Raw genomic sequence first — 24777 nt, 5'->3', positions numbered from 1 at the left:
AAGTATAACCGATCCTTGGCTTCATAAATAGAGGCAGAGTACAAAAGGAAGGAAGATATGCTAAAACTTTCTAAATCACCGGTTAGGCCTCAGCTCGAATTGTTATGATCTGGAATTCTCTGCCTGAGAGAGCGATGGAAGAAAATTCAATCGTAACTTTCAAAATGGATTGGAATATATAATTGAAAAGGAAAAATTTGCAGGGCTATGTGGAAAGAGCAGGGCAGTGGGACTAATTAGATAGCGCTCTCAGAGAGCCGGCACAGGCACGATGGGCTGAATGGCCTTGTTCTGTGCTGGAAGATTCTATGGGGGAATTTTAATCCTGAACGACAGGTGGGAGAGGTTCATGGGAGTTTAAATTGTTAAAAATGTGAAACCCGACCACAACACGTTGCGAACGTGACCCTATCCAGTTTTACCGTGGCAGGTCTTAAGACCCACTGCCTCAATCTGCCAACCCTCCCGTGATATTCAGGCCCTCCGTGATCTCTCCTCCGCGATCTCTATCTCTACCCCTTTGATCTGTATCTCTTCCCCCTGCGATCTCTCTCTTTCACTCCCCCTGTGATCTCTATCTCTCCCTATCTTTCCCACGCATGATCTCTTTCTCCCTCCCTCCTCACTATGAGGCTGCGAGTCGCCCCGCCCCCAATCTGCCGATCTTCTCGATTGCCAGGGACCGTCGCCATCGCTCCTGGCTTCTGCCTTCTACAACAGGCTATGCCGCCCGGTAGCCGGCCTGCCCCTCAATTTGGCCGACTGCCAGTCAGGAAATTGAATAAATCATTTCAAATGAGGTTCTGCCATTAAATTCTGCGCCGTTAAATTCTGCAGAACCTCCACCTTCCTGGTATTTCCAGATTTCTTGGCCACTGACATACGCCCCCGCTCCCTCCCCGCCTCCCCGTAAATATCGGGGCCTATGATTCTGACATTCCTCTGTTAGTTTAACCAAGTCGTTAATCCATTTATTTCAAATGGGCAATGCCTCTGTTAAAATAGTGAGAGAGGAATGTCAGACAAACACATTAAGCACACTAGTATCAATATCACCAAGAATCATTTCAAGCCTGTACACTTTTAATATTCCTTACTGTCCCAACACTCCTCGTTTAAACACTTCAGATCTTTACCTCTGCACTGTGTTCCTGGGTTTGCCAGATTGGTATCTAAAATTCCTTCGAAACATCCACATGAGTAATTCCCTGGGGTGTTTGTGCAGGCAGCAAAATCAGAGCATGTGTTGTTCCCAGTCTGACACTCGTCAACATCTGAAACAAGAATTAGATAAAAACAATCAGTTGGAGAAAAAGTTAATTTAACCCAAAGACAGAAAGCCGTATTAAACTCAGACAATGCCCTACCTTCACATATTCTTCCAGGTGTGTTGGGGCTTGTGTCTGTGAACCCAGCATTACACTGACAGGTGTAAGTTGCATTTAATCTTATACACGTTCCATTACCTGAACAGTCATTCAGCCCTGGTTGGCAGCTGTCTCTGTCTGTAATGATAAGCGCAGATCGGGGTTAGAAAATTGACTTAATTTGAATTTCACCAGTTTAGAAGTATTTGAAGACTCCTCTTTCCTTACTTTACTCCAATGTAAATGTCATCTCCAAATGGTTGGAAACTATTAATATAGAATGGTCTCTGAACAGCATGGGCAGATGGCCCAGGAATTGGATAGTGCAGTGAGTCAGAATTCTATTCTGTTACCCTTGGGCTTTTGAACTCCTTCAATTCCCCAGTCTTCCTAAACTCTTCTTTTAAAACCCAAGTTTGGAATCACTTATCCACTTCATGATTCAGCCTTGTCTCCCTTCTGTTCTTTTTAATCTTTAGTGGCACCTGCAGGATAATCTTTGGCCTTTCTCAATTCTTAGAGAATTTTACCAAGTCCCCTGAGGCCAGTGGTTGAAATGCTTGTTGTGGAATTCCTTACCTGAAATGGTTGTGTTTTGAAGGTCTACAGCGAACTGTTGCGTGTTGTTTAAAGATTCCGTAAGCGATTCTTTGATATCAGATACAGTGACATTCACGTTTGTTGATGTCGTCACACTAAACTTTACAATCAGGCTACCTTGTTCAATGGATGTGACAATGATTCTCATTTTCCCACGCCTGATTAAATCCCGGACATCTGCTGTAAGTCCTTTTTCCAACTGGAATGCAAGAAACAGAAATCCACTTCTGAGATTTGTTCAATTTTTTTCCCCACAGAACATGAGCATCGCTAAAATGGTCTTCATATTACACATTTCAATAAGACAAGGTTACCCGCATCTAACCTTAATCAAAGGCTATCTGTGGATATGGGGTGAGGAGGGGGCTAGCTCTCCTAATAGCCAGCTGCAATCAAGTGGCACTAGTCTTGCTTTTCATAGCCAAAGAACAAGACCAGATTAAATGATTATTCGTCTCAGTGCTGCTTCACTGGATTAAGTCTGTTGCTTGATCTTACTATGTGCAAAGTGGCTGATGCTGTGCTTGCCTATAAAATAAGAGTTACTGTAATTTATTGTGTGTGAAGTATTTGAGAGTTGTGATAATGTGCAACATAAACGGAAATATTTTTCTTCCCTCGGTTCAGGATTTCAGCACGCAACAATGATGGTAACCATTTGATGGCTGGACCCCATTTGATGGCTGGACCCCATTTGACAAATGCATGCTCAAGGTGATTATTCACGTAAGAACTTTTAGTCGTTGGGGGTTGAATGAATCCCCTCAGCTGAAATCATGCTGCACAATATTGGTCACATACAAAATACTTACATATGAAATTCTTCGATAATAACAAAGATACTAATTCATTAGAATTGTAAACAATTTTACAACACCAAGTTATAGTCCAGCAATTTTATTTTAAATTCACAAGCTTTCGGAGGCTTCCTCCTTCGTCAGGTGAACGATGTGAATGTCACCAATTCATTAGAAGGAAGAGCAAGGAAATTAGATTACAGCAGAAAGCTCCAGTAAATGAGTCAGCATTTCCATGATTCATTTTAAATATGATGTGGAGATGCCAGTGATGGACTGGGGTTGACAATTGTAAACAATTTTACAACACCAAGTTATAGTCCAGCAATTTTATTTTAAATTCACAAGCTTTCGGCGGCTTCCTCCTTCCTCAGGTGAACGTTGTTGGAACGTTGGAACGTTGAACAAGGAGGAAGCCTCCGAAAGCTTGTGAATTTAAAATAAAATTGCTGGACTATAACTTGGTGTTGTAAAATTGTTTACAATCATTTTAAATAAACAGAGGAATGGCATACATGTTAACACATGCATTGTTCATACTGTACAATAGTCAGCAACTGGGAGGGAATCTTTTCTGTTAAGTATAAATAAAGATGCATTAGCATTTGAATAGATATTTACTAGCCAAGTACTGTAATATCTAATCATTCACATTCCTTATATAATTATGCCTAGTTGTGTCTATTTTCCTTTCTTTCAATTTCCCATTTTAATTGAACAATATGTGCTCTGTGGGTAGGTTATGGTGGGAAGGTTAAGATCTTCCAGAATGTCCATGATTTAACCATTGCTATCACTGTATATTGATTGTTTTCCAAACAGATATTTAAAAAGGCATCAGGTAGAGGAGAACGATGGTCTGTGAGCACAGTTGGTCAGTGTTCAAACACTCGCCATCTACAATGAGTACAAGGTACTTTGAAATCTCACAAGGAGAAAAAGTAGCTTTCCATGTAACCTTTTTTGCAAAAACATACATATGCTACGGTCTATGTTTTTCTCTCCAATCTGTCCCCTGACTCTTTTCCCTCCACAGGCAAGAGTGACTTACTTCGGCTGTGAAATTCTTTACAAAGTCTTTGTATTTCTGGCTGTTTTTATCTTCAAAATCCGATGTGAATTCCACATTTGTAATTCTTGTCGACACTTCCACCACCGCGGCAACTTTGGAAAGTAGAAAAAAATGTTACTTCTTGAGTAAAACCTGAATCGTAAATTTGACGCAGTTCTAGTTTGAAATGGAAATAGAGACATTAGTCCCGATATTAACCTCCCGCTCCCAATGAGAAGAATGCGTGTGGGGAGTTAAAACAACGGTGAAGTACTTACTGCTCTGTTCTCACCGTGCCCCCTCCCACTGCCATTTTAACTGCCGGGTTTTGGGAAGCGGTGGAAAGTGGGGAAGTGGAAAGATAAGTACTTTAAATTTTTTGGTTTTCCTTGTGGGCCATGTGGAGCCGCAGCCCCACAAGAAAACCTGGGGCTTCCCCTGCTCCACCAATCTCCCCTGGCCACAATGCCCTCCCACCCACCTTAATGCCGGGGACCGTTAACTCGGGTCCTCGGCCGTGGCCCCGTCACCTGAGATCGCGGTCCCACCTTGCAGCCACCTTGTGATTTCCACTGGGTTGGGGCGGGAGTCCCACATTAAACACGCAGGTGAGGCCCCGGGAGGTTAAATGGCCCGGGACTCACGCTGGGACTGTCACACGGGCGTGCCGCTATCCACCTCCCCCCTCCAGACGCCGCTAACCCTCTCCCGAGTTCGTATCGGGGTTACTGCAGCTCGGACTTTCTGGCACCTTCCCACCAGTTTACCGGCGTATCTGAGCGGATGGGTTGGAAAAGTGCTCCGATGTGCTCCTGTCCTCCCTCCCTTTCCCAGAGGGCAGGCCCAGCAATGTGACATGTGTTTGCCCATAACGTGCATGAAAAACGTATTGATATGAAGCAAATACAGCCTCCACTATTTCAACGCTGGATGTCAGCACAGCCTGTTAGAACCCTGCAGATTAGTATCAGAGACGGTGGGAAAGGTTCGAGTTCCAGGCGGGTAAATAAGCTGCTGGTTTTTAACTGCCCACCCTCCCCGTTTCCGCCAGTCGTGTAGGTTAAAATCGACCCCAGGGTGGAAGTGCCAATGGAATGACGTATCATCTCAATCAAGTAATAGAATCAGTAAAGAAATAATAGATAAAGGACATGAAAATAAATAAGGAAGTGAGAGGCCTGCGTTAAATGGGAAAAAATTGAGAGAGATGGAAAACCTGAGGACCAGGTATGAAATTAAAACAGGTGTGATCATGAAGTACAGCGGGTCCACCAGCTCCGATGAAGGTAAGAACAGGTCAACAGGGAGGGCTCAATCTTCCCCCTCCCAGCCCTGTGTTCTGACAGAGGTTCTCCTCCCATTCAAAACACTGACCCATCCTATCTAAAATGCCAGCCCGTCTTGTCCCGTCCTTGAGCACCAACAGATCCACTCCCAAGTTCCCACCATCCTTGCTGTAAAGGAAGTGGACGATTTTGCTGAAGTCTGGTGTCTAAAGTCAATGATCAGACCAGAGAGCTACCAGAGTGCTTCAGAGAAATGATGAGGTGTTGTTCCTAAAGCTTGCTACCTGTTGACTCCTCCATTTTCACAGCTCATGTTTAGGAAGGATGTGCTGTGATGAGGATATAGAGGCACTGGAGAAGGTGATAAAAGATTTACAAGGATGATACCAGAACTGAGAACTCATGCCTGTCAGGAAAGAGTGAACAGGCTGGAGCTCTTTTCTCCAGAAAGGAGTCGACTGAGGTAATGTGACAGAGGTCTTTATTATTATGAAAGAGTTTGATGGGGTCAACATAATCATAGAATCATAGACTCACAGAATGTTACAGCACAGAAGGAGGCCATTTTGCCCATTGTGTCTGTGCCAGCCGAAAAGGAGCTATCCTGCTTAATCCCACTTTCCAGCACTTGGTCCGTAGTCCTGTAGGTTACAGCACTTCAAGTGCACATCCAAGTACTTTTTAAATGAGTTGTGTGTTTCTGCCTCTACCACCCTTTCAGGCAGTGAATTCCAGACCCCCACCACCCTCTGGGTGAAAACATTTCTCCTCAGCTCCCCTCTAATCCTTCTACCAATTACTTTAAATCTATGCCCCCTGGTCACTGACACCTCTGCTAAGGGAATTAGGTACCCCCTATCCACTGTATCTAGTCCCGTCATAATTTTAGACACCTCAATTAAATCTCCCCTCAGCCTCCTTTGTTCCAATGAAAACAACCCCAGCCTATCTAATCTTTCCACATAGCTAAAATTCTCCAGCCCTGGCAACATCCTCGTAAATCTCCTCTGTACCCTCTCTAGTGCAATCACAACTTTCCTGTAATGTGGTGACCAGAACTGTAAGCAGTACTCAAGCTGTGGCCTAACCAATGTTTTGTACAGTTCTAGCATAATCTCCCTGCTCTTACATTCTATGCCTCAGCTACTAAAGGAAAGTGTCCTGTATGCCTCTTTAACCACTTTATCTACCTGTCCTGCTACCTTCAGGGATCTGTGGATATGCACTCCAAGGTCCCTTTGTTCCTCTACACCTCTCAGCATCCTCTGATTTATTGTGCTCTCCCTTGCCTTGTTTGCCCTCCCCAAATGCATTACCTCACACTTCTCTGGATTGAATTCCATTTGCCACTTTTCTGCCCACCTGACCAGTCCATTGATATCTTCCTGCAGTCTGCAGCTTTCCTCCTCACTAATAACCACACGGCCAATTTTTGTATTATCTGCAAACTTCTTGATCAAGCATTACACATTTAAGTCCAAATCATTAATATATATCACAAAAAGCAAGGGACCTAGTACTGAGCCTTGCGGAACCCCACTGGAAACAACCTTCCAGTCGCAAAAACATCAACCTTTACTCTTTGCTTCCTCCCACTGAGCCAATTTTGGATCCAACTAGCCTCTTTCCCTTGGGTCCTATGGGCTTTTACTTTTTTGACCAGTCTGTCATGTGGGGCCTTGTCAAAAGCCTTGCTAAAATCCATGTAGACTGCATCAAATGCGTTATCCTCATTGACCCTCCTTGTTACCACCTCAAAAAATTCAACCAAGTTAGTCAGACACGACCTTCCCTTAACAAATCCATGCTGACTGTCCTTGATTAACCCGTGCCTTCCTAAATGACGATATATGCTGTTCCTCAGAATTGATTCCAATAATTTGCCCACCACCGAGGTTAGACTGACTGGCCTACAATTACTCGGTCTATCTCTTCCTCCCTTTTTAAACAACGGTACAATGTTAGCAGCCCTCCAATCCTCCGGCACCACGCTTGTATCCAGTGAGAATTGGAAAATTATGGTCAGAGCCTCCACTGTTTCCTCCCTTGCTTCTCTCAACAGCCTGGGATTCATTTCATCCGGGCCTGGCAATTTATCTACTTTCAAAAATGCTAAACCCCTTAATACTTCCTCTCTATGTTTATCCCATCCAATATTTCACACTCCTCCACCTCATTAACTATGATCTCCGTGCAGCGAGTGCTACCCGCGCTGCTGAGAGGCTGCACGGAGAATGAGGAAGCCGGAAATGGGGCGTGCTCAGCGCACATCATCAGCAGCCTGCACCTCTTAAAGATGCTAGTGCACATTTTAAATTGGACATGCACAGTCCCCTAGGAGGAGGGAAAGATGGTCGCAAGAATGGCAGGACCGGCCGACAGAGGGCCCCACACTTCTCGGATGATACACTGGAGGCCCTGGTGGAAGGGATGGATGAAAGGAGACCAACATGTACCCATAGGGTGGCAGGAGACCCTCCAGGCTGCAGCTCCGCAGGCATTGGCAGGCTGTGGCGCAGGACGTGAATGCCAGGAGCATGGTACCATGCACGTGGGTGCAGTGCCGAAAGAAGTTCAATGATTTGACACAAATGGTCAAAGTGTGTGAATGCAAATGTCAAGTGCCACATCCTACCAACTGCACCACTGCTCCACGCGTCACACCCACCATCACCCCCTCACCGACAAACACTGCCCATCCATACGCAATGCTGCACTTGGCATGCTGCATCTCACCCACACATAGTACCACACTTGCAGGCCACACAACCACCACTCACAGGTCACAAACACTGGCAGCTGTTCGATCACGACAGGCACATGACTCACACATCGGGCTCAATTTTGACACAGAGCCGGGAAGGTGGTGGGGGGATCAATTTTAGGTCAGGAAATCCATTAGTACGGGTTTCCTGGATGTCCTTACGATTTTGACTTAAGGACCTCTTAATTTTTTTTTGTCGGTTTCCCGTCCGACTGACTAGCTGATTGACAGGCTAGTCTCAGTCGGACAGGAGACCTGCCAGGGAGAGGACGTCTTCAGGTAAGTCTTTGTTTGCATGGATTGGGGGGGGGGGGGCATGGGGGAACATGGGTGAGCACGGGGGCATGGGGCACTGGTGGTCAAGGGGCATAGTTTGGCAAGGGACACGGGTGGGCAAAGGGCATGGGTGGGCAAGAGGCTTATGTGGCCATAGGTGGGCACGGGGGTCGCGAGTCATGGGGGATGGGATTGGGGGTCAGTCACGAGGAGAGGGGTCATCGCGGAGGTCCACGAGCGTTGAGGGCGAGGGTCGGGCATCGGAGGATCGGGATCGATGGAGGAGGATCGAGGTCGGGGGTCGGAGGGGGACGATTGGGGTCGGAGCATCGGAGTCGGGGGTCGGAGGAGGAGGATCATGGTTGGGGATCAGGGTCGGAGGATTGGGATCGGACTCGGAGGTCGGAGAGGAGAAATGGGGTCGGGGTCGGTGGTCCGTGATCAGGGTGGGGTGGGGGTTGGTGCAGGTAGGCTTGTTGGGCCTGGGGGAAGCACTCCTGCTCCTCCGGCCCCACAAGCTGTGCCTTTTTACGCACTTACTTGCAGTCTCGGGCCTTCTCACCTCCTTTCACGAGGCGTAAAACAGAAGGCCCAGGAATCCTGGCCCCCCGGGGTTGAAATGGGGAATTAGCTAAAAATGGAGGCCTGAAGCCTCCTTGAAAGGTTTTAAGGCCTGTCTCGCCTCCTGGGAGCGGGTTGGCCTCCCACCCCTGGTCCCGCCCCCATGAAAACCAGAAATGGGCAGGTTGGAGGTGGGTCTGAAATGGTGGCAATTTTTAATGCTCCCCCACCCCCAAACCATCCGTTTTTTACTTTGAAAATCGAGCCCATCTTGGAGGATACTCTCTGACACACTGTCCTCTGCCACAACTCAACCTGTTTCCCTATGTCATTGCAGATACCCAAGAACAGGTGGCGGTAGCATCCGAGGAGGAGGAGGAGGAGGGGGACACTGAAGCCACACCGTCACTCGATCTGACACTAGTTTCCACCAGCTCAGAGACTGACACTGCGCGTCGTTTACAGGCTAATTAAGAGGAGGGATCTGCACGTGGTGAGACACCGGGCACAAGTGCACAGGAGCCGGGGCGGGGGGAGTGGCTACTGCAGGTGCCAGCTTGCCGGAGGGCCAGGTCGCTCACTGGTTCTGCTGCAGAGAGGTCAGATGAGGACTTCGATGGGCCAGGTGACAGAAGACGCTGATGGGCGTACACCACCAAATGCTTGGGGCACTAGAAAACCTGCCAGAAAGCCTGCACACAATGACAAGGGACATGGAGGAGTCCAGCTCCAACTTGGCACAGGGCTTTGTGCAGAGCTTGGAGCCCATCCTTTCCAACATGGAACGGGTGGTCACCTTCATCAGCCCACCTGTGGAAACCACCATGATGCAGCGTCTGATGGCCAATGTTGCGGCTTCCGTTGCAGTACAAACCAATGTCATCAAAGGTCTGCAAGCTATGGTTGCTGCTCAGACTGCTGCAATGGAAGCTCAGACTGCTGCAATCATGTCTCTGGGGACCACTGTGGAACGGGGCTTCCAGGGCGTCACAGCACTCCAGCAATCCATTCTCCAGCTGACCACCTGCTGAGGCACCGCCCCAGGAGAGTGGCAGAGGCGCCATGGCAGTCGGACCTGCAGTCCTCTCTCAGGACGACAGCATTCCTGCTCCAACACGATACACCGCCAGTGCCCTAGTTGTTCCCTATTGGCCAGCCAGGCCACACTGCTGCAGACCATGCTGAGATGGTGCAGTCTGAAGCCGGGCCCTCCTGGCCCAGAGCTGCTCGAGATTGTCCTCCAAGGCCATCTGCACACTCCTCCATTGAAGGCCAGCAACCACCCACCACCCATGCTCCAGCCACTGGGGAAACACCTCGTAGGAGCACGAGGATAGGTAAAGGCACACGAACAACAGGCACTAAGGGAATGCACAAGGGTGAATAGTTCTGTTCTGTTTCCATAATTTCATTTATTCATTGATAAATGTGACTTTGAATTTGCATTTGGTGGTGCGTTTTTTTGTACGATGAGCGGAGTGGGTAACCAATGTGGAATCAGATGGAGGGCGATTTGATTGTCTGTGGGAGCAGAAAGGTGGGGAATGTAGGACTATTGATGAGTTGGGGGATGTAGTTGACATTATTGATAGTGGGCACGAATCAGGCGAGCACGCAGAGTCCTTACAGACAAGGCGTGTGATCCCTCGTGCACCCTTGCATCTTCCTCCGCTTCCTCTCCGGCTCCTCACCCTCTTCCTCCTCCTCCTCCCCCTCAGCCTCCTCCACCACCTCTGGCTCAGGATCTTCTCCGACCATTGGTGGCAAAGGCTGGTCCCTCGGGGGCATGTAATAAGGGAACAGCTATAATTATGGGGGATTTTAATTATCATATTAACTGGACAAATCAAATTGGGCAGAGCAGCCTTGAGGACGAGTTCATTGAGTGCATCAGGGATGGATTTCTTGAGCAGTATGTAACTGATCCTACTAGGGGGCAGGCAACCTTGGACCTGGTCCTGTGTAATGAGTCAGGATTAATTAATAATGTCCTAGTTAAGGATCCCGTTGGAACGAGCGACCACAACATGGTTGAATTCCATATCCAATTAGAGGGTGAGAAGGTTGATTCTCAAACAAGCGTACTGAGCTTGAATAAAGGAGACTATGATGGTATGAGAGCGGAATTGATTAAAGTGGACTGGGAAAATAGATTAAAGGGTAAGACGGTACATGAGCAGTGGTGTTCATTTAGGGAGTTATTTTACAACTTTCAAAATAAATATATTCCACTGAGGAAAAAAGGGTGTAAAAGAAATGACAGCCATCCGTGGCTAAGTAAAGAAATCAAGGATAGTATCCGACTAAAAACAAGGACATATAAGGTAGCCAAACTTAGTGGGAGGATAGAAGATTGGGAATTCTTCAAAAGACAGCAAAAAGTAACTAAAGGATTGATTAAGAAAGGGAAGTTAGATTATGAAAAGAAATTAGCAAAAAATATAAAATCAGATAGCAAGAGTTTCTATAGTTATATAAAAAGAAAAAGGGTGGCTAAGGCAAACGTAGGTCCCTTAGAGGATGAGACCGGGAAATTAATGGTGGGAAACATGGAGATGGCAAAAATGCTGAACAAATATTTTGTTTCAGTCTTTACAGTAGAGGACACTAAGAATATCCCAACACTGGACAAACAGGGGACTCTACGGGGGGAGGAGCTAAATACGATTAAAATCACTCAGGAGATGGTATTCAGTAAAATAATGGGACTCAAAGCGGATAAATCCCCTGGACCTGATGGCTTACATCCTAGGGTCTTGAGGGAAGTGGCAGTAGGGATTGTGGATGCTTTGGTGATAGTTTTCCAAAATTCCCTGGACTCAGGAGAGGTCCCGGCAGATTGGAAAACTGCTAATGTAATACTGTTATTTAAAAAGGGTAGTAGGCAGAAGGCTGGAAATTATAAGTCAGTTAGTTTAACATCTGTGGTGGGTAAAATTTTGGAGTCTATTATTAAGGAGACAGTAACGGAACATTTAGATAAGCATAATTTAATAGGACAAAGTCAGCATGGCTTTATGAAGGGGAAGTCATGTCTGACAAATTTGCTTGAGTTCTTTGAGGATATAACGTACAGGGTGGATAAAGGGGAACCAGTGGACATAGTGTATTTAGACTTCCAGAAGGCATTCGACAAGGTGCCACATAAAAGATTATTACTTAAGATAAAAAATCACGGGATTGGGGGTAACATTCTGGCATGGGTGGAGGATTGGTTATCGAACAGGAAGCAGAGAGTTGGGATAAATGGTTCATTTTCGGACTGGCAACCAGTAACCAGTGGTGTTCCACAGGGGTCGGTGCTGGGTCCCCAACTCTTTACAATCTATATTAACGATTTGGAGGAGGGGACCGAGTGCAACATATCAAAATTTGCAGATGATACAAAGATGGGAGGGAAAGTAGAGAGTGATGAGGACATAAAAAACCTGCAGGGGGATATAGACAGGCTGGGTGAGTGGGCGGAGATTTGGCAGATGCAATATAATATTGGAAAATGTGAGGTTATGCACTTTGGCAGGAAAAATCAGAGAGCAAGTTATTTTCTTAATGGCGAGAGACTGGAAAGTACTGCAGTACAAAGGGATCTGGGGGTCCTAGTGCAAGAAAATCAAAAAGTTGGTATGCAGGTGCAGCAGGTGATCAAGAAAGCCAACGGAATGTTGGCTTTTATTGCTAGGGGGATAGAATATAAAAACAGGGATGTATTGCTGCAGTTATATAGGGTATTGGTGAGACCGCACCTGGAATACTGCATGCAGTTTTGGTCTCCATACTTAAGAAAAGACATACTTGCTCTCGAGGCAGTACAAAGAAGGTTCACTCAGTTAATCCCGGGGATGAGGGGGCGGACATATGAGGAGAGGTTGAGTAGATTGGGACTCTACTCATTGGAGTTCAGAAGAATGAGAGGCGATCTTATTGAAACATATAAGATTGTGAAGGGGCTTGATCGGGTGGATGCAGTAAGGATGTTCCCAAAGATGGGTGAAACTAGAACTAGGGGGCATAATCTTAGAATAAGGGGCTGCTCTTTCAAAACTGAGATGAGGAGAAACTTCTTCACTCAGAGGGTGGTAGGTCTGTGGAATTTGCTGCCCCAGGAAGCTGTGGAAGCTACATCATTAGATAAATTTAAAACAGAAATAGACAGTTTCCTAGAAGTGAAGGGAATTAGGGGTTATGGGGAGCAGGCAGGAAATTGGACATGAAGCTGAGTTCGGATCGGTCAATGCCCTGTGGGTGGCAGAGAGGGCCCAGGGGCTGTGTGGCCGGGTCCTGCTCCTACTTCTTGTGTTCTTTAGATTTGTGGTTGGGATCAGATCAGCCATGATCTTATTGAATGGCGGAGCAGGCTCAAGGGGCCGATTGGCCTACTCCTGCTCCAATTTCTTATGTTCTTATGATGGCGAGGTTGTGCAGCATGCAGCATACCACCACAAATCTGCCCACCCACTCAGCAGAGCGCTGCAGGGCTCCTCCAGCGAAAGTGTTGTTTGAGGAGGCCAATGGTGTGCTCCACCATGTTGTGTGTGGCAGCATGGCTCTCATTATAGGCCTGTTGTGCACGTGTGCGTGGGTTCCTGACCAGAGTCAAGAGTTACGGCGTGAAGCGATAGCCCTCGTTGCCCAGCCTTTGACTTGCCAAGGCGGGTGAAAGATAGTTGGCACATTGGACTGCCGCATGATGAAGGCGTCGTGACTGCTCCCAGGGCAGCGGGCATCGACCTCCATGATTTGATGTATGTGGTCGCACACCAGCTGCACGTTCAGGGAGAGGAAGCCCTTTCGATCGACGAAGATGGCAGAGTTAATATGTAGGGCACGCAGGGCAATGTGCATGCAGTCAATGGCACCCTGCACCATGGGGAAGCCAGCAATGGAAGCAAACCCCCGTGCTCACTCATTCTGCTTGTCTGTCAAGAGGGAAGGTGATGAATCTGTTCCTCATCTCGTACAGGGCGTCTGTGACCTCCCTTTTGCAGCAGTGCACTGCATACTGCGAGATGTTGCACATTTCGCCAGCAGAGGCCTGAAATGACCGAGCCGCAGAAATTCAGCGCCACGGTGACCTTCGCAGCCACAGGCAATGCTGTCCTTGCCCTGCCCTGAGGCTGCAGTTGTGGCCGCACCAGTTAGACTGAATGGCCTGTTTTGTGCTTTACATGCAATGTGAGCAAGCAAAGTTTTATTCATCAAACATACCTGTTCTGACCTTCGTTGTAATTGTCTGCTGCTGACCACAAGTAATTGTGGATATTAAAATCTGAAATACAAGGTCAGGCTGGAGATTCCGAAATTCTGCAGCTTTTTGCTCAGTTTGAGTTTTATTCACTGCAACGTTCTCTGCGAAGATAGTGACATTGAAACGAGGCTGTTTGAATGCATCGTTAGTATCCCAGGTAATGGAAATTGCTTCACTTTCCACTTTTATCAAATTAATACGCAGGAACTTCAGTGGTTCTGCAAAAGAAAAAGATTATGTTTATTATCAAGCATCAGAATCTTAATCATTGCCGTCCTAAACAGATCTCTTTTAAAAATATTGACATCCTTTACATGATATTTGCTGGGAGAAAGGATCGGAGAGGAATAACTGTATGGTGTCTTTAGCAATGAATGGGTTGGGTTTCAGAATATTCACTGTGGTGAATTTTCCTGTCATAACGGTGAAAAATGGTGAACCATTCCATGCCCACATGCAGCAAGACCTGGACTGATAAGTGGCAAGTAACATTCACAGCACACAAGTGGCAGGCAATGACCATCTCCAGCAAGAGAAAGCCTAATGAAAGAAAGAAAGAGAGAAAGAAAGAGACAGAGAAAGGAAGAAAAAATGAAAGCAAGAAAGAAAGGTAGGAAGATTGAAAATAAAATCACATTTTATTCTCATGGATTCACCTGAACTCCTCCCCTATTATAATGATCTGCCATTGAGTTACAGGTGTCCTATGATCTATATTAACAAGAATGTTAGCAAATGAATTAACTTCTTCAACATAAAGTCTCCTCTGTTATTCACGGAGAGTGATTATATTCTGGCTTTGTTGTAGCACATAATATTCAACTTACCACAGGATGCTCCACGAGTCGTGGTGCTGGGAGCGGTTGTGATAGTAGGAGTGGTGGTGGTTGGAGTTGTGTTGGTAATGCTAGGAGTGGGGGTGGTGGTAGGAGTGGGGGTGGTGGTAGGAGTGGGGGTGGTGGTAGGAGTGGGGGTGGTGGTAGGAGTGGGGGTGGTGGTAGGAGTGGGGGTGGTGGTAGGAGTGGGGGTGGTGGTAGGAGTGGGGGTGGTGGTAGGAGTGGGGGTGGTGGTAGGAGTGGGGGTGGTGGTAGGAGTGGGGGTGGTGGTAGGAGTGGGGGTGGTGGTAGGAGTGGGGGTGGTGGTAGGAGTGGGGGTGGTGGTAGGAGTGGGGGTGGTGGTAGGAGTGGGGGTGGTGGTAGGAGTGGGGGTGGTGGTAGGAGTGGGGGTGGTGGTAGGAGTGGGGGTGGTGGTAGGAGTGGGGGTGGTGGTAGGAGTGGGGGTGGTGGTAGGAGTGGGGGTGGAGGTAGGAGTGGGGGTGATGGTAGGAGTGGGGGTGGTGGTAGGAGTGGGGGTGGTGGTAGGAGTGGGGGTGATGGTAGGAGTGGGGGTGGTGGTAGGAGTGGGGGTGGTGGTAGGAGTGGGGGTGGTGGTAGGAGTGGGGGTGGTGGTAGGAGTGGGGGTGGTGGTAGGAGTGGGGGTGGTGGTAGGAGTGGGGGTGGTGGTAGGAGTGGGGGTGGTGGTAGGAGTGGGGGTGCTAGGAATGGTGTTGATAGGAATGGTGGTGCCAGGTGTGGTGTTGGTATAAGTGGTGGTGGTAGGTAACATGGTCGGGGTGATGATGGTAGGGATGCTGGTAGGTGTTGTGGTATTAGCTGTAGTGGAGGGAGGCAGTGTGGTTGGTGTGGTGGTGGTGGTGGTTGTGGCAGAAGCATTCGGGGTGCGAGCCGCACTGGTTGAGGAACTGGTGGTGGGAGCCGCACTGGTGGAGGAAGTGGTGGTGGGAGCCGCACTGGTTGAGGAAGTGGTGGTGGGAGCCGCACTGGTGGAGGAAGTGGTGGTGGGAGCCGCACTGGTTGAGGAAGTGGTGGTGGGAGCCGCACTGGTTGAGGAAGTGGTGGTGCGAGCCGCACTGGTTGAGGAAGTGGTGGTGGGAGCCGCACTGGTTGAGGAAGTGGTGGTGGGAGCCGCACTGGTTGAGGAAGTGGTGGTGGGAGCCGCACTGGTTGAGGAAGTGGTGGTGGGAGCCGCACTGGTTGAGGAAGTGGTGGTGGGAGTCGTACTGGTGGAGGAAGTGGTGGTGGGAGCTGCACTGGTTGAGGAAGTGCTGGTGGGAGCCGTACTGGTTGAGGAAGTGGTGGTGGGAGTCGTACTGGTGGAGGAAGTGGTGATGGGAGCCGCACTGGTTGAGGAAGTGGTGGTGCGAGCCGTACTGGTTGAGGAAGTGGTGGTGGGAGCCGCACGGGTTGAGGAAGTGATGGTGGGAGCCGTACTGGTTGAGGAAGTGGTGGTGGGAGCCGCACGGGTTGAGGAAGTCGTGGTGGGAGTCGTACTGGTTGAGGAAGTGGTGGTGGGAGCCGCACTGGTTGAGGAAGTGGTGGTGGGAGCCGCACTGGTTGAGGAACTGGTGGTGTGAGCCGTACTGGTTGAGGAAGTGGTGGTGGGAGCCGCACTGGTTGAGGAAGTGGTGGTGTGAGCCGCACTGGTTGAGGAAGTGGTGGTGTGAGCCGCACTGGTTGAGGAAGTGGTGGTGCGAGCCGCACTGGTTGAGGAAGTGGTGGTGGGAGCCGCACTGGTGGAGGAAGTGATGGTGGGAGCCGCACTGGTTGAGGAAGTGATGGTGGGAGCCGCACTGGTTGAGGAAGTGATGGTGGGAGCCGCACTGGTTGAGGAAGTGATGGTGGGAGCCGCACTGGTGGAGGAAGTGCTGGTGGGAGCCGCACTGGTTGAGGAAGTGATGGTGGGAGCCGCACTGGTTGAGGAAGTGGTGGTGGGAGCCGCACTGGTTGAGGAAGTGGTGGTGGGAGCCGCACTGGTTGAGGAAGTGGTGGTGGGAGCCGCACTGGTGGAGGAAGTGGTGGTGGGAGCCGCACTGGTGGAGGAAGTGGTGGTGGGAGCCGCACTGGTTGAGGAAGTGCTGGTGGGAGCCGCACTGGTGGAGGAAGTGGTGGTGGGAGCCGCACTGGTTGAGGAAGTGGTGGTGGGAGCCGCACTGGTTGAGGAAGTGGTGGTGGGAGCCGCACTGGTTGAGGAAGTGGTGGTGGGAGCCGCACTGGTTGAGGAAGTGGTGGTGGGAGCCGCACTGGTTGAGGAAGTGGTGGTGGGAGCCGCACTGGTTGAGGAAGTGCTGGTGGGAGCCGCACTGGTGGAGGAAGTGGTGGTGGGAGCCGCACTGGTTGAGGAAGTGGTGGTGGGAGCCGCACTGGTTGAGGAAGTGGTGGTGGGAGCCGCACTGGTTGAGGAAGTGGTGGTGGGAGCCGCACTGGTTGAGGAAGTGGTGGTGGGAGCCGTACTGGTTGAGGAAGTGGTGGTGGGAGCCGCACTGGTTGAGGAAGTGCTGGTGGGAGCCGCACTGGTGGAGGAAGTGGTGGTGGGAGCCGCACTGGTGGAGGAAGTGGTGGTGGGAGCCGCACTGGTTGAGGAAGTGCTGGTGGGAGCCGCACTGGTGGAGGAAGTGGTGGTGGGAGCCGCACTGGTGGAGGAAGTGGTGGTGGGAGCCGCACTGGTGGAGGAAGTGGTGGTGGGAGCCGCACTGGTTGAGGAAGTGGTGGTGGGAGCCGCACTGGTTGAGGAAGTGGTGGTGGGAGCCGCACTGGTTGAGGAAGTGGTGGTGGGAGTCGTACTGGTTGAGGAAGTGGTGGTGGGAGTCGCACTGGTTGAGGAAGTGGTGGTGGGAGTCGTACTGGTTGAGGAAGTGGTGGTGGGAGTCGTACTGGTTGAGGAAGTGGTGGTGGGAGCCGCACTGGTTGAGGAAGTGGTGGTGGGAGCCGCACTGGTTGAGGAAGTGGTGGTGGGAGTCGTACTGGTTGAGGAAGTGGTGGTGGGAGTCGCACTGGTTGAGGAAGTGGTGGTGGGAGTCGTACTGGTTGAGGAAGTGGTGGTGGGAGTCGTACTGGTTGAGGAAGTGGTGGTGGGAGCCGTACTGGTTGAGGAAGTGGTGATGGGAGCCGCACTGGTTGAGGAAGTGGTGGTGGGAGCCGCACTGGTTGAGGAAGTGGTGGTGGGAGCCGCACTGGTTGAGTTAATGGTGGTGGGAATCACAGTAGAAGTGGTGGAACCTGCAGTAAAAATGAAAAACAAAAAATTTTAAACACTCACATTTGTAAAATAGCTCTGAAGTTTTTATTTTAATATCTACCCATAACCCAGTCACTATGTGTGTCCACTTACTGCATCAAATAGTGGCAGCATTGCAGGTTACCACTTGCCATTTGACGAAAGCAAAGTTCAGTTGTGGTGAAAATGAGCACAAAGGATATTAGTGTGTTAAAATCATGAGGCAAGAGGGCAGAGATTAGGTGGTTTCAGGAAAATAAGAGTATGGCACGAGGGAACAAATGCATTGGGAATGAATGAGTACCAGATGTAAGTTGGCAGAATAATAAATAGTAATGAATGAATGCCAATGTCCATTACTTTTCCAATTGAATTAACTCCCACATTATTGTGTTTTCTGTGTGTTCACTCAGCTGCCTGTGATGCCCCCCCAGTTATTTTAATGGACAGGAAAATCACCAGGCTGATAATCACACGCCAGTAAACACTGGCCACTACCCACTGATACATTGCTACCTTGAGGTACATAATGGCAAAATAACGAAAGGCACAGTTAGCACCAGACAGTTAAATGAAGTGATAAAAATAAACTATGATGCCCATTCTTTCTATTATTGTATGAAAATGCCAAAATTCAGAGAAATTGATCAGCAAACCACAGATGGCCTAGAAATTGAATGATGCCAGTAAAATGGTGGGCAGCATACCCACGCTCATATTTAGCCAGCAGTGCACTGCCCACCATGTTGGTATAGGCATTAAATGAGGCATCCAAGGCCCGCCCCTGAAACGGGTTGGGTTCTTTGCATAAGCAATAAGGGGCCTAACATCTGTTCGATGCCTCCTTTATCAAATTGATTTGCCTTGAACACAGCCAGCGCTGGGCTGGCTACGTTCAGGTAATCCAGGTCCAGGTGCGGCCTAACCAGCAGTCCTTAAAGGAACTGCTGCAGGCCGCCACCAGAAAGGTACGTTTTTTAAAAATACTTACCTGAATAAGGAGCCGTGAGTGCTGCTCCAGGCTCCACATTAATACCACGGGCAACTGCTAGCCACCACTCGCCTTCCTTCCCGATTGCTGCCTTGAGCCCCCTCCTGATCCTTGCTTTGACCCGCTCTCCCGGACGCTCCCTCCCTCCTGATCAACCCTCTCATGCAAGACCTACCTGCATCGTCGACAGCGGCCCTAAATTCAAACGATTTTTGCCAGTGAGCTGCCTGGGGATGCCCAGCAGGCGTCTGCAGCTCGCTGGTTTGATGCAAATGAGACGCGAGGCCCAATATTGAGTGAGCCTCGGGCCTACCCATTCCAGCGCAGAGATCAACCAATTTAATAGCCGTAGTGTTGCCAAAAAACCTGATCCTGGTATGAGAGCACATAGAGCTCCATATCCAGCACTGTTACTTTTCAGTCCCTGAAGCTGGTAACCAAACAACACCAAATGGCTCAAATTTGATAGGGTGGACATAGAAGATGTTTCCAATTGCGGGGGAGACCAGAACTGGGGACATAAATATAAAACAGTCACTAATAAATCCAATAGGGAATTCAGGAGAGGCCTCTTTACCCCGAGAGTGGTTAGAATGTGGAATTCAGTACCACAAAGAATAGTTGAGGCGACTAGCGTAGATGCATTTAAGGGGAAGCTAGATAAGTACATAAGGGAGAAAGGAATAGAAGGAAATGTTGATGGGGTCAGATGAAGAAGGGTGGGAGGAGGCTCAGACCTGTTGGGCCGAATGGCCTCTTTCTGTGCTGTAAATTCTATGTATTTTTATGTATTTCGAAGAAGAGCAGTGGAGTTCTCCCCAGTGTCCTGGCCAATATTTATCTCTGAATCAACATCACTAAAACAGATGATCTGGTTATTAACCCAATGCTGTTTGTGGGACCTTTAAATAAAATGTGCGCAAAATCGCTGCCGCGATTGCCTACATTACAATAGTGATTGCACCAGATTTATTTCATTGACTGTCTAGCACCTTGGGATGTCCTAAGGTTGTGAAAGACACCATATAAATGCAAGTTCTTTCTTTCGAAGAATGCCTACCTGTTACAGTGACGGAGCTTTGGTTATCAACTGCTTTGATTGCATCACCAATAGCACTTTGCAGGGTGGCAGTGGTGACATTTGAGTCGTTGCTCAGGAAAGCCAGGAAATTTATCACCACACTTCCATTTTGAAAACCAATGATGGTGATATTAAAACTGTTATCGTTCAGGTTACTTTGTACAGTTTGTACAACCTGAAAAGAATAAACGCAAATATTATTTTAATTCCAATAATAATGAAGGCATCAGTCACCATCATTAAGAATGTCTTCTACCTCCACTCATCCACTCACCCATCTCATTAGTGATGTTGAGTATGTTCAGACTGGCAATGCTGGGCCCACCCAACTGTTACAATTCTAGCACCATTCTCATGTTCACAAAGCGTACAAGTATCTCAAGAACTGAATCCTCCATCATAGTTCTCTGCTGTGATTAGATTGGCATAGCCCAGATTTAACAATTGACTCAATCACAGTAAGTTGCTTCCTGGAAGACACCAGCTCAGAAGCCATAAACATGTCCTGCTACCAGACCATTGTCCTTTTCCTGATATTAAAAATGTATAGAAGCAGTAAGTTCGAGAGACACCATTTGAGCCAATATTAGTGAGAGAATTAGAACCAGTCTATGAAGGGATTAATACACCCTTTTTCAGTCAGTGGCTTCTTCCAGACTTCTAGCAAGAAACAGACAGGATTCTCTTTTGTCGATCTTGGGATGAGATGCTACACATGGATGGTGTGAGTTACAAAGACCCATAGAAGTTAGTTGCTTTACACCGGAACTAAAGACTACTGAAGAAGAACCCAGATATTTGCAGTTTTGTGACCTTTGAAGACAATGCTGTCAATCACTCATGATCAAAGGTACAGTTTGTTAGATGATGAAATGGAATGCCAGTAAGAAATTAATCACGTCATCTGTGTCACCAGCATCTTCTGAAGTTCTTACAATCTACAATACAATTTATACCACAAACAAAGCTCCTTTAACATAACAAATTTCCTGATCAATCAAGCTTGCTTGGTTTACAGAACAGTGGCGGTGATTTTCATATCTTTACCATCCCATTTACGCTTCAAAATGGGGCAATGACGGGACCAAAGTAGCACGAGTGGTTGAAGCTCTAACTCACTGCTTGGTTCCCGCCCATTCCAATTCTCTGGCAGACCTCAATCGAGGCAGCTGGAAGTCCGACTGGAAGCAGAAGCGAGCCTCATGAATGTACGTTAATCACAGTCAGATGATGTAGTTATGATCCCCAAAGCCATTTTTGTCCCTGCCCACCAGATTACTGCCAGTTCCTGCTCCTGCTCAACAAATAAGGGCAGTAGAAGTAGGCCATCTAGCACTGAGATGAGGAGAAATTTCTCCACTTAGAGGCTGGTGAATCTTTGGAATTCTCTACCCCGAGGGCTGTGGAGACTCAGTCATTGAGTACATTCAAAACAGAGATCAATAGATTTTTAGATATTAAAGGCATCCAGGGATATGGGGATCGTGCAGGAAAATGGCACTGAGGTGGTAGATCAGCCATGATCTTGTTGAATGGCAGAGCAGGATCGAGGGGCTGGATGGCCTACTCCAATCTTATTTCTTATGTTCTTATGATCTTATGAAGGCGGCCATTCCGAGCATATATTAAAGGGATCCTCAGCTGCAGTCAGGGAAAGATGGACAGAAGTTTAGCAAACTTTTTAATGCCACTCACTTGTGGGTTTTGTGGCTTAAGGACTTCCACATTTAACACCCTTGCTGTTGTAGATGCAAACATTTTTCCTGCTGCTCAAAACTGGTGCTATCTTTCACGCCTGACACTTTTACTTCTTCCTTAATCTGTCCACAGGCTTTTAAACCCTTGACCTGGCACTTTGTACAAGTAGGTAACATTATTGACTTGTGACCCCCAACCTCCTGTTCTCCCCTTTCCTCTTTATTTGGATCAGTCCTACAAAGGAGTTTACTCTCCTTTCTTTTCCAGTTCTGATGAAGGATCATCAATACATTTTCTTTGCGGATACTAATTTTTTATTTTTCATGCCTGAAACCCCGTGCTTTCCTCTTTATGATTGAGTTTTGCAACATCTGTTGAACATAATTTTAGCAGAAATTATCTGGTCATTATCACATTGCTGTTTGTGAGACCTTGCTGTATGCAAATTGGCTGCCGCATTTCCTATGTTCTCTCCCCTTCCTCTTTCTTTGTTTCAATGCCTTCTCCCACTCAACTCCCATCTTTCACAATCTATCACTCTCACAACCTTCTCGTCCTCTCTACTCACCCTCGCTATCACTCTCAACTCCCCTGCTGTCAACCCGCTTGCTCATATTCATCTCTTTTCTCTCTCAAACCCCTCTCCCTCAACTCCCACAGTCCTCAGACTCTCAACCCTCTCTATGCCCGTTTCCTTGACCCTTCTACCCTCCCTTCCTATCTATTTCCCTTAAAGAAGCTTTGTTTTCTTTCAAAACTCAACCGCTTTCTAAAAAATCAAATTAGAATGAAGAAAGTGACTACGCTTCAGAAGTACTTCATGGGCTGTAAAGCGCTTTGGGACGTCCTGAGGTCGTGGAAGGCGCTATATCATAAATGCAAGTCTTTCTTAAAAACTACAACTTTGGATCCCGGGCATGAAAATGAGGAGAGATGTATAACGGACAGCTGATTCACTATTTGCCCATTTCAAATTACCGCCCAAAGTCAAAATTACCCCCCACTGAGTCTACGATTCAATTGTGACGGGGATTTTTCTGTTAAGTACAGGAACAAACTCAAAAGTAATTTCACTTACTGCATTTGTAATTTCGGCTGATAAGTTCCTGTAGGCTTCACTGCTGGGATTTTTTAACTCATTGCTGAATTCTCTGGATCTCAATCTTGCCTTCATTCTGAATGCTTTTTTGTCTGTGGAAACAATAATCAACTAATCATTACTCACCATTACGAGTCGATCACCTGTGGCATTGCACAAGGAGAGTCAACACTAAGTGCAGGCTTCAGTTGAAACTGAATTAGACGGCAGGGGGAATAATTAGACCATGGCATGCAGACGTAAGTCAATTCCCATTTTTAAGTCACAAAATCTCTTCTTTTCCCTCTCCTTGTCCTTTTTAATTCAGTCGCTACTTTAAGGTCATAAATTGTGGCCTTTTTTATTTCCATTTTAAACTCTTGATTCCATATTTATAATGAAAAGTGTTTATGTAAACGTGTCATCAAATCACCATTCTCTTCACATACCCCTTCTCAATCCCCTTCTCTCCCCTTCCTCTCTCTTTGTTTCAATGCTGTCTCCCACTCAACTCCCATCTTTCACAATCTATCACTCACACAACCTTCTCTTCCTCTCTACTCACCCTCGCTATCACTGTCAACTCACCTTCTCTCAACCCTCTTGCTCATATTCATCTCTATTCTCTCTCAACCCCTCTCCTTCAACTCCCACAGTCCTCGAACTCTCTCAACCCTCTCTATGCCAGTTTCCTTGACCCTTCTCCCCTCCTTTCCTATCTATATCCCTTAAAGAGGCTTTATTTTCTTTCAAAATTCAACCGCTTTCTAAAAAATCAAATTAGAATGTGGAAAGAATCCAACTACCTTTTTCTCAAGTTCATAGCACACAAAACAAAAGCTACAACAGGTGTGTAATTAGTGCACTGTCATTTTTCTCACCGTCTCACACAAACACACCGGCCCTGTAATTCCACTTGGGTTCTGCCAATTTATCACCAGAGTTATGGAATGGGGACAGGAGAACCATTGACAAAATCTCTTTAAATAAAACACCCAATATAAATGTAATTTCAATTAGGTTTTTGAAATTTGTCCCCTTGTTCTTCAAAAATATTTAAAGAAAAGCTACTGAGCAGAAAGGCTAGTGGTGAGAGGACAGCCTATCAGATTATAAGCTTTTACTTGATCCCAGAATCCAAGGAGTTGCTGGAAGAACTTCTCTAGATATGAGAACAATATTCAAGTCGTGGACAAGTTCAGCTTTATAAAGAGCTCGAGTTAATGAAAGCGAAATAAGTTACATTCAAAGTGTTACACCAGTGTTGTTGTGATAATGATTTTGTAATATAAATATAATTAAAGCATTTAAAGTTGCCACAGGAAACTTGCCAGAGACAACTAGAATGGATGTAGGAAAGAGCCTGGATTGCATCACAGATAAAGATCAGTGAAGGTAAAGTACTTACTGTTGCATTCACTGACTGTCATCGTCAAGCAGTCGGACAAAGCACAGATATTTGTCTGATTTACGAAACACGTATTAGGGTCTGTAAGTTAAAAATGGAACATTTCAGTCAATATTGAACCTGAATTCCTTTGATGAGTCAATGGAATACAAACACGTCATCAAATGAGACCCTTGAATCTTTCTAATGGCCGAATGGCTAAAAGCACTGCCTAGTACATTACTAAGCATTATGGCCAAAAAATCCCAATCTTGGTCCGTGTTGAGTTATCTGATCTCAGTTGGGAGAGCACCCCTGAACTAGATAGAGAAAAATCAGCCAGGTTTCTAGCTCTTGATCTCTATATTGTGACTCCTTCGGAAAGTGCACGGCCGTGATTTTAACTTGAAGAAACGGGTGGGTTGGGGGTGGGAGGGAAACAAAAGTTTCAAAAATCTAAAACCCACCCCCAACCAGCCCACTTATGGTTTTAAAGGAAGGCGGGACGATGTGCGGGCGACCAACCTGCTCTTAGCAGACGA

The 24777-nt window shown here is 47.4% G+C and overlaps 2 protein-coding genes across 2 annotated transcripts in view; both read right to left on the bottom strand.

The window, feature by feature from the left end:
• Positions 1 to 24777, bottom strand: part of LOC137326862 (uncharacterized) — a 66829-nt gene that overhangs the window by 11551 nt on the left and 30501 nt on the right. Inside the window, exon 12 of the mRNA XM_067992244.1 lies at positions 1137 to 1274. Coding sequence (XP_067848345.1) covers positions 1137 to 1274 — 138 coding nt within the window. The remainder of the gene's footprint in view (positions 1 to 1136; positions 1275 to 24777) is intronic.
• Positions 1894 to 24278, bottom strand: LOC137327526 (mucin-22-like). The gene is made up of 8 exons (XM_067993428.1): positions 24257 to 24278; positions 22849 to 22961; positions 20052 to 20247; positions 16697 to 18002; positions 15708 to 16537; positions 13908 to 14165; positions 3816 to 3928; positions 1894 to 2166 (listed from the first exon to the last, which is right to left on the bottom strand). The coding sequence occupies exons 1-8, from the start codon at positions 24276 to 24278 to the stop codon at positions 1894 to 1896; spliced, it is 3111 nt and encodes a 1036-aa protein (XP_067849529.1).

Source organism: Heptranchias perlo, chromosome 11, assembly GCF_035084215.1.
Source record: "Heptranchias perlo isolate sHepPer1 chromosome 11, sHepPer1.hap1, whole genome shotgun sequence".
Lineage (NCBI taxonomy): Eukaryota > Metazoa > Chordata > Chondrichthyes > Hexanchiformes > Hexanchidae > Heptranchias > Heptranchias perlo.
The sequence above is the reverse complement of the archived record's forward strand: the minus strand, read 5'-3'. Positions and strand labels throughout refer to the sequence as shown.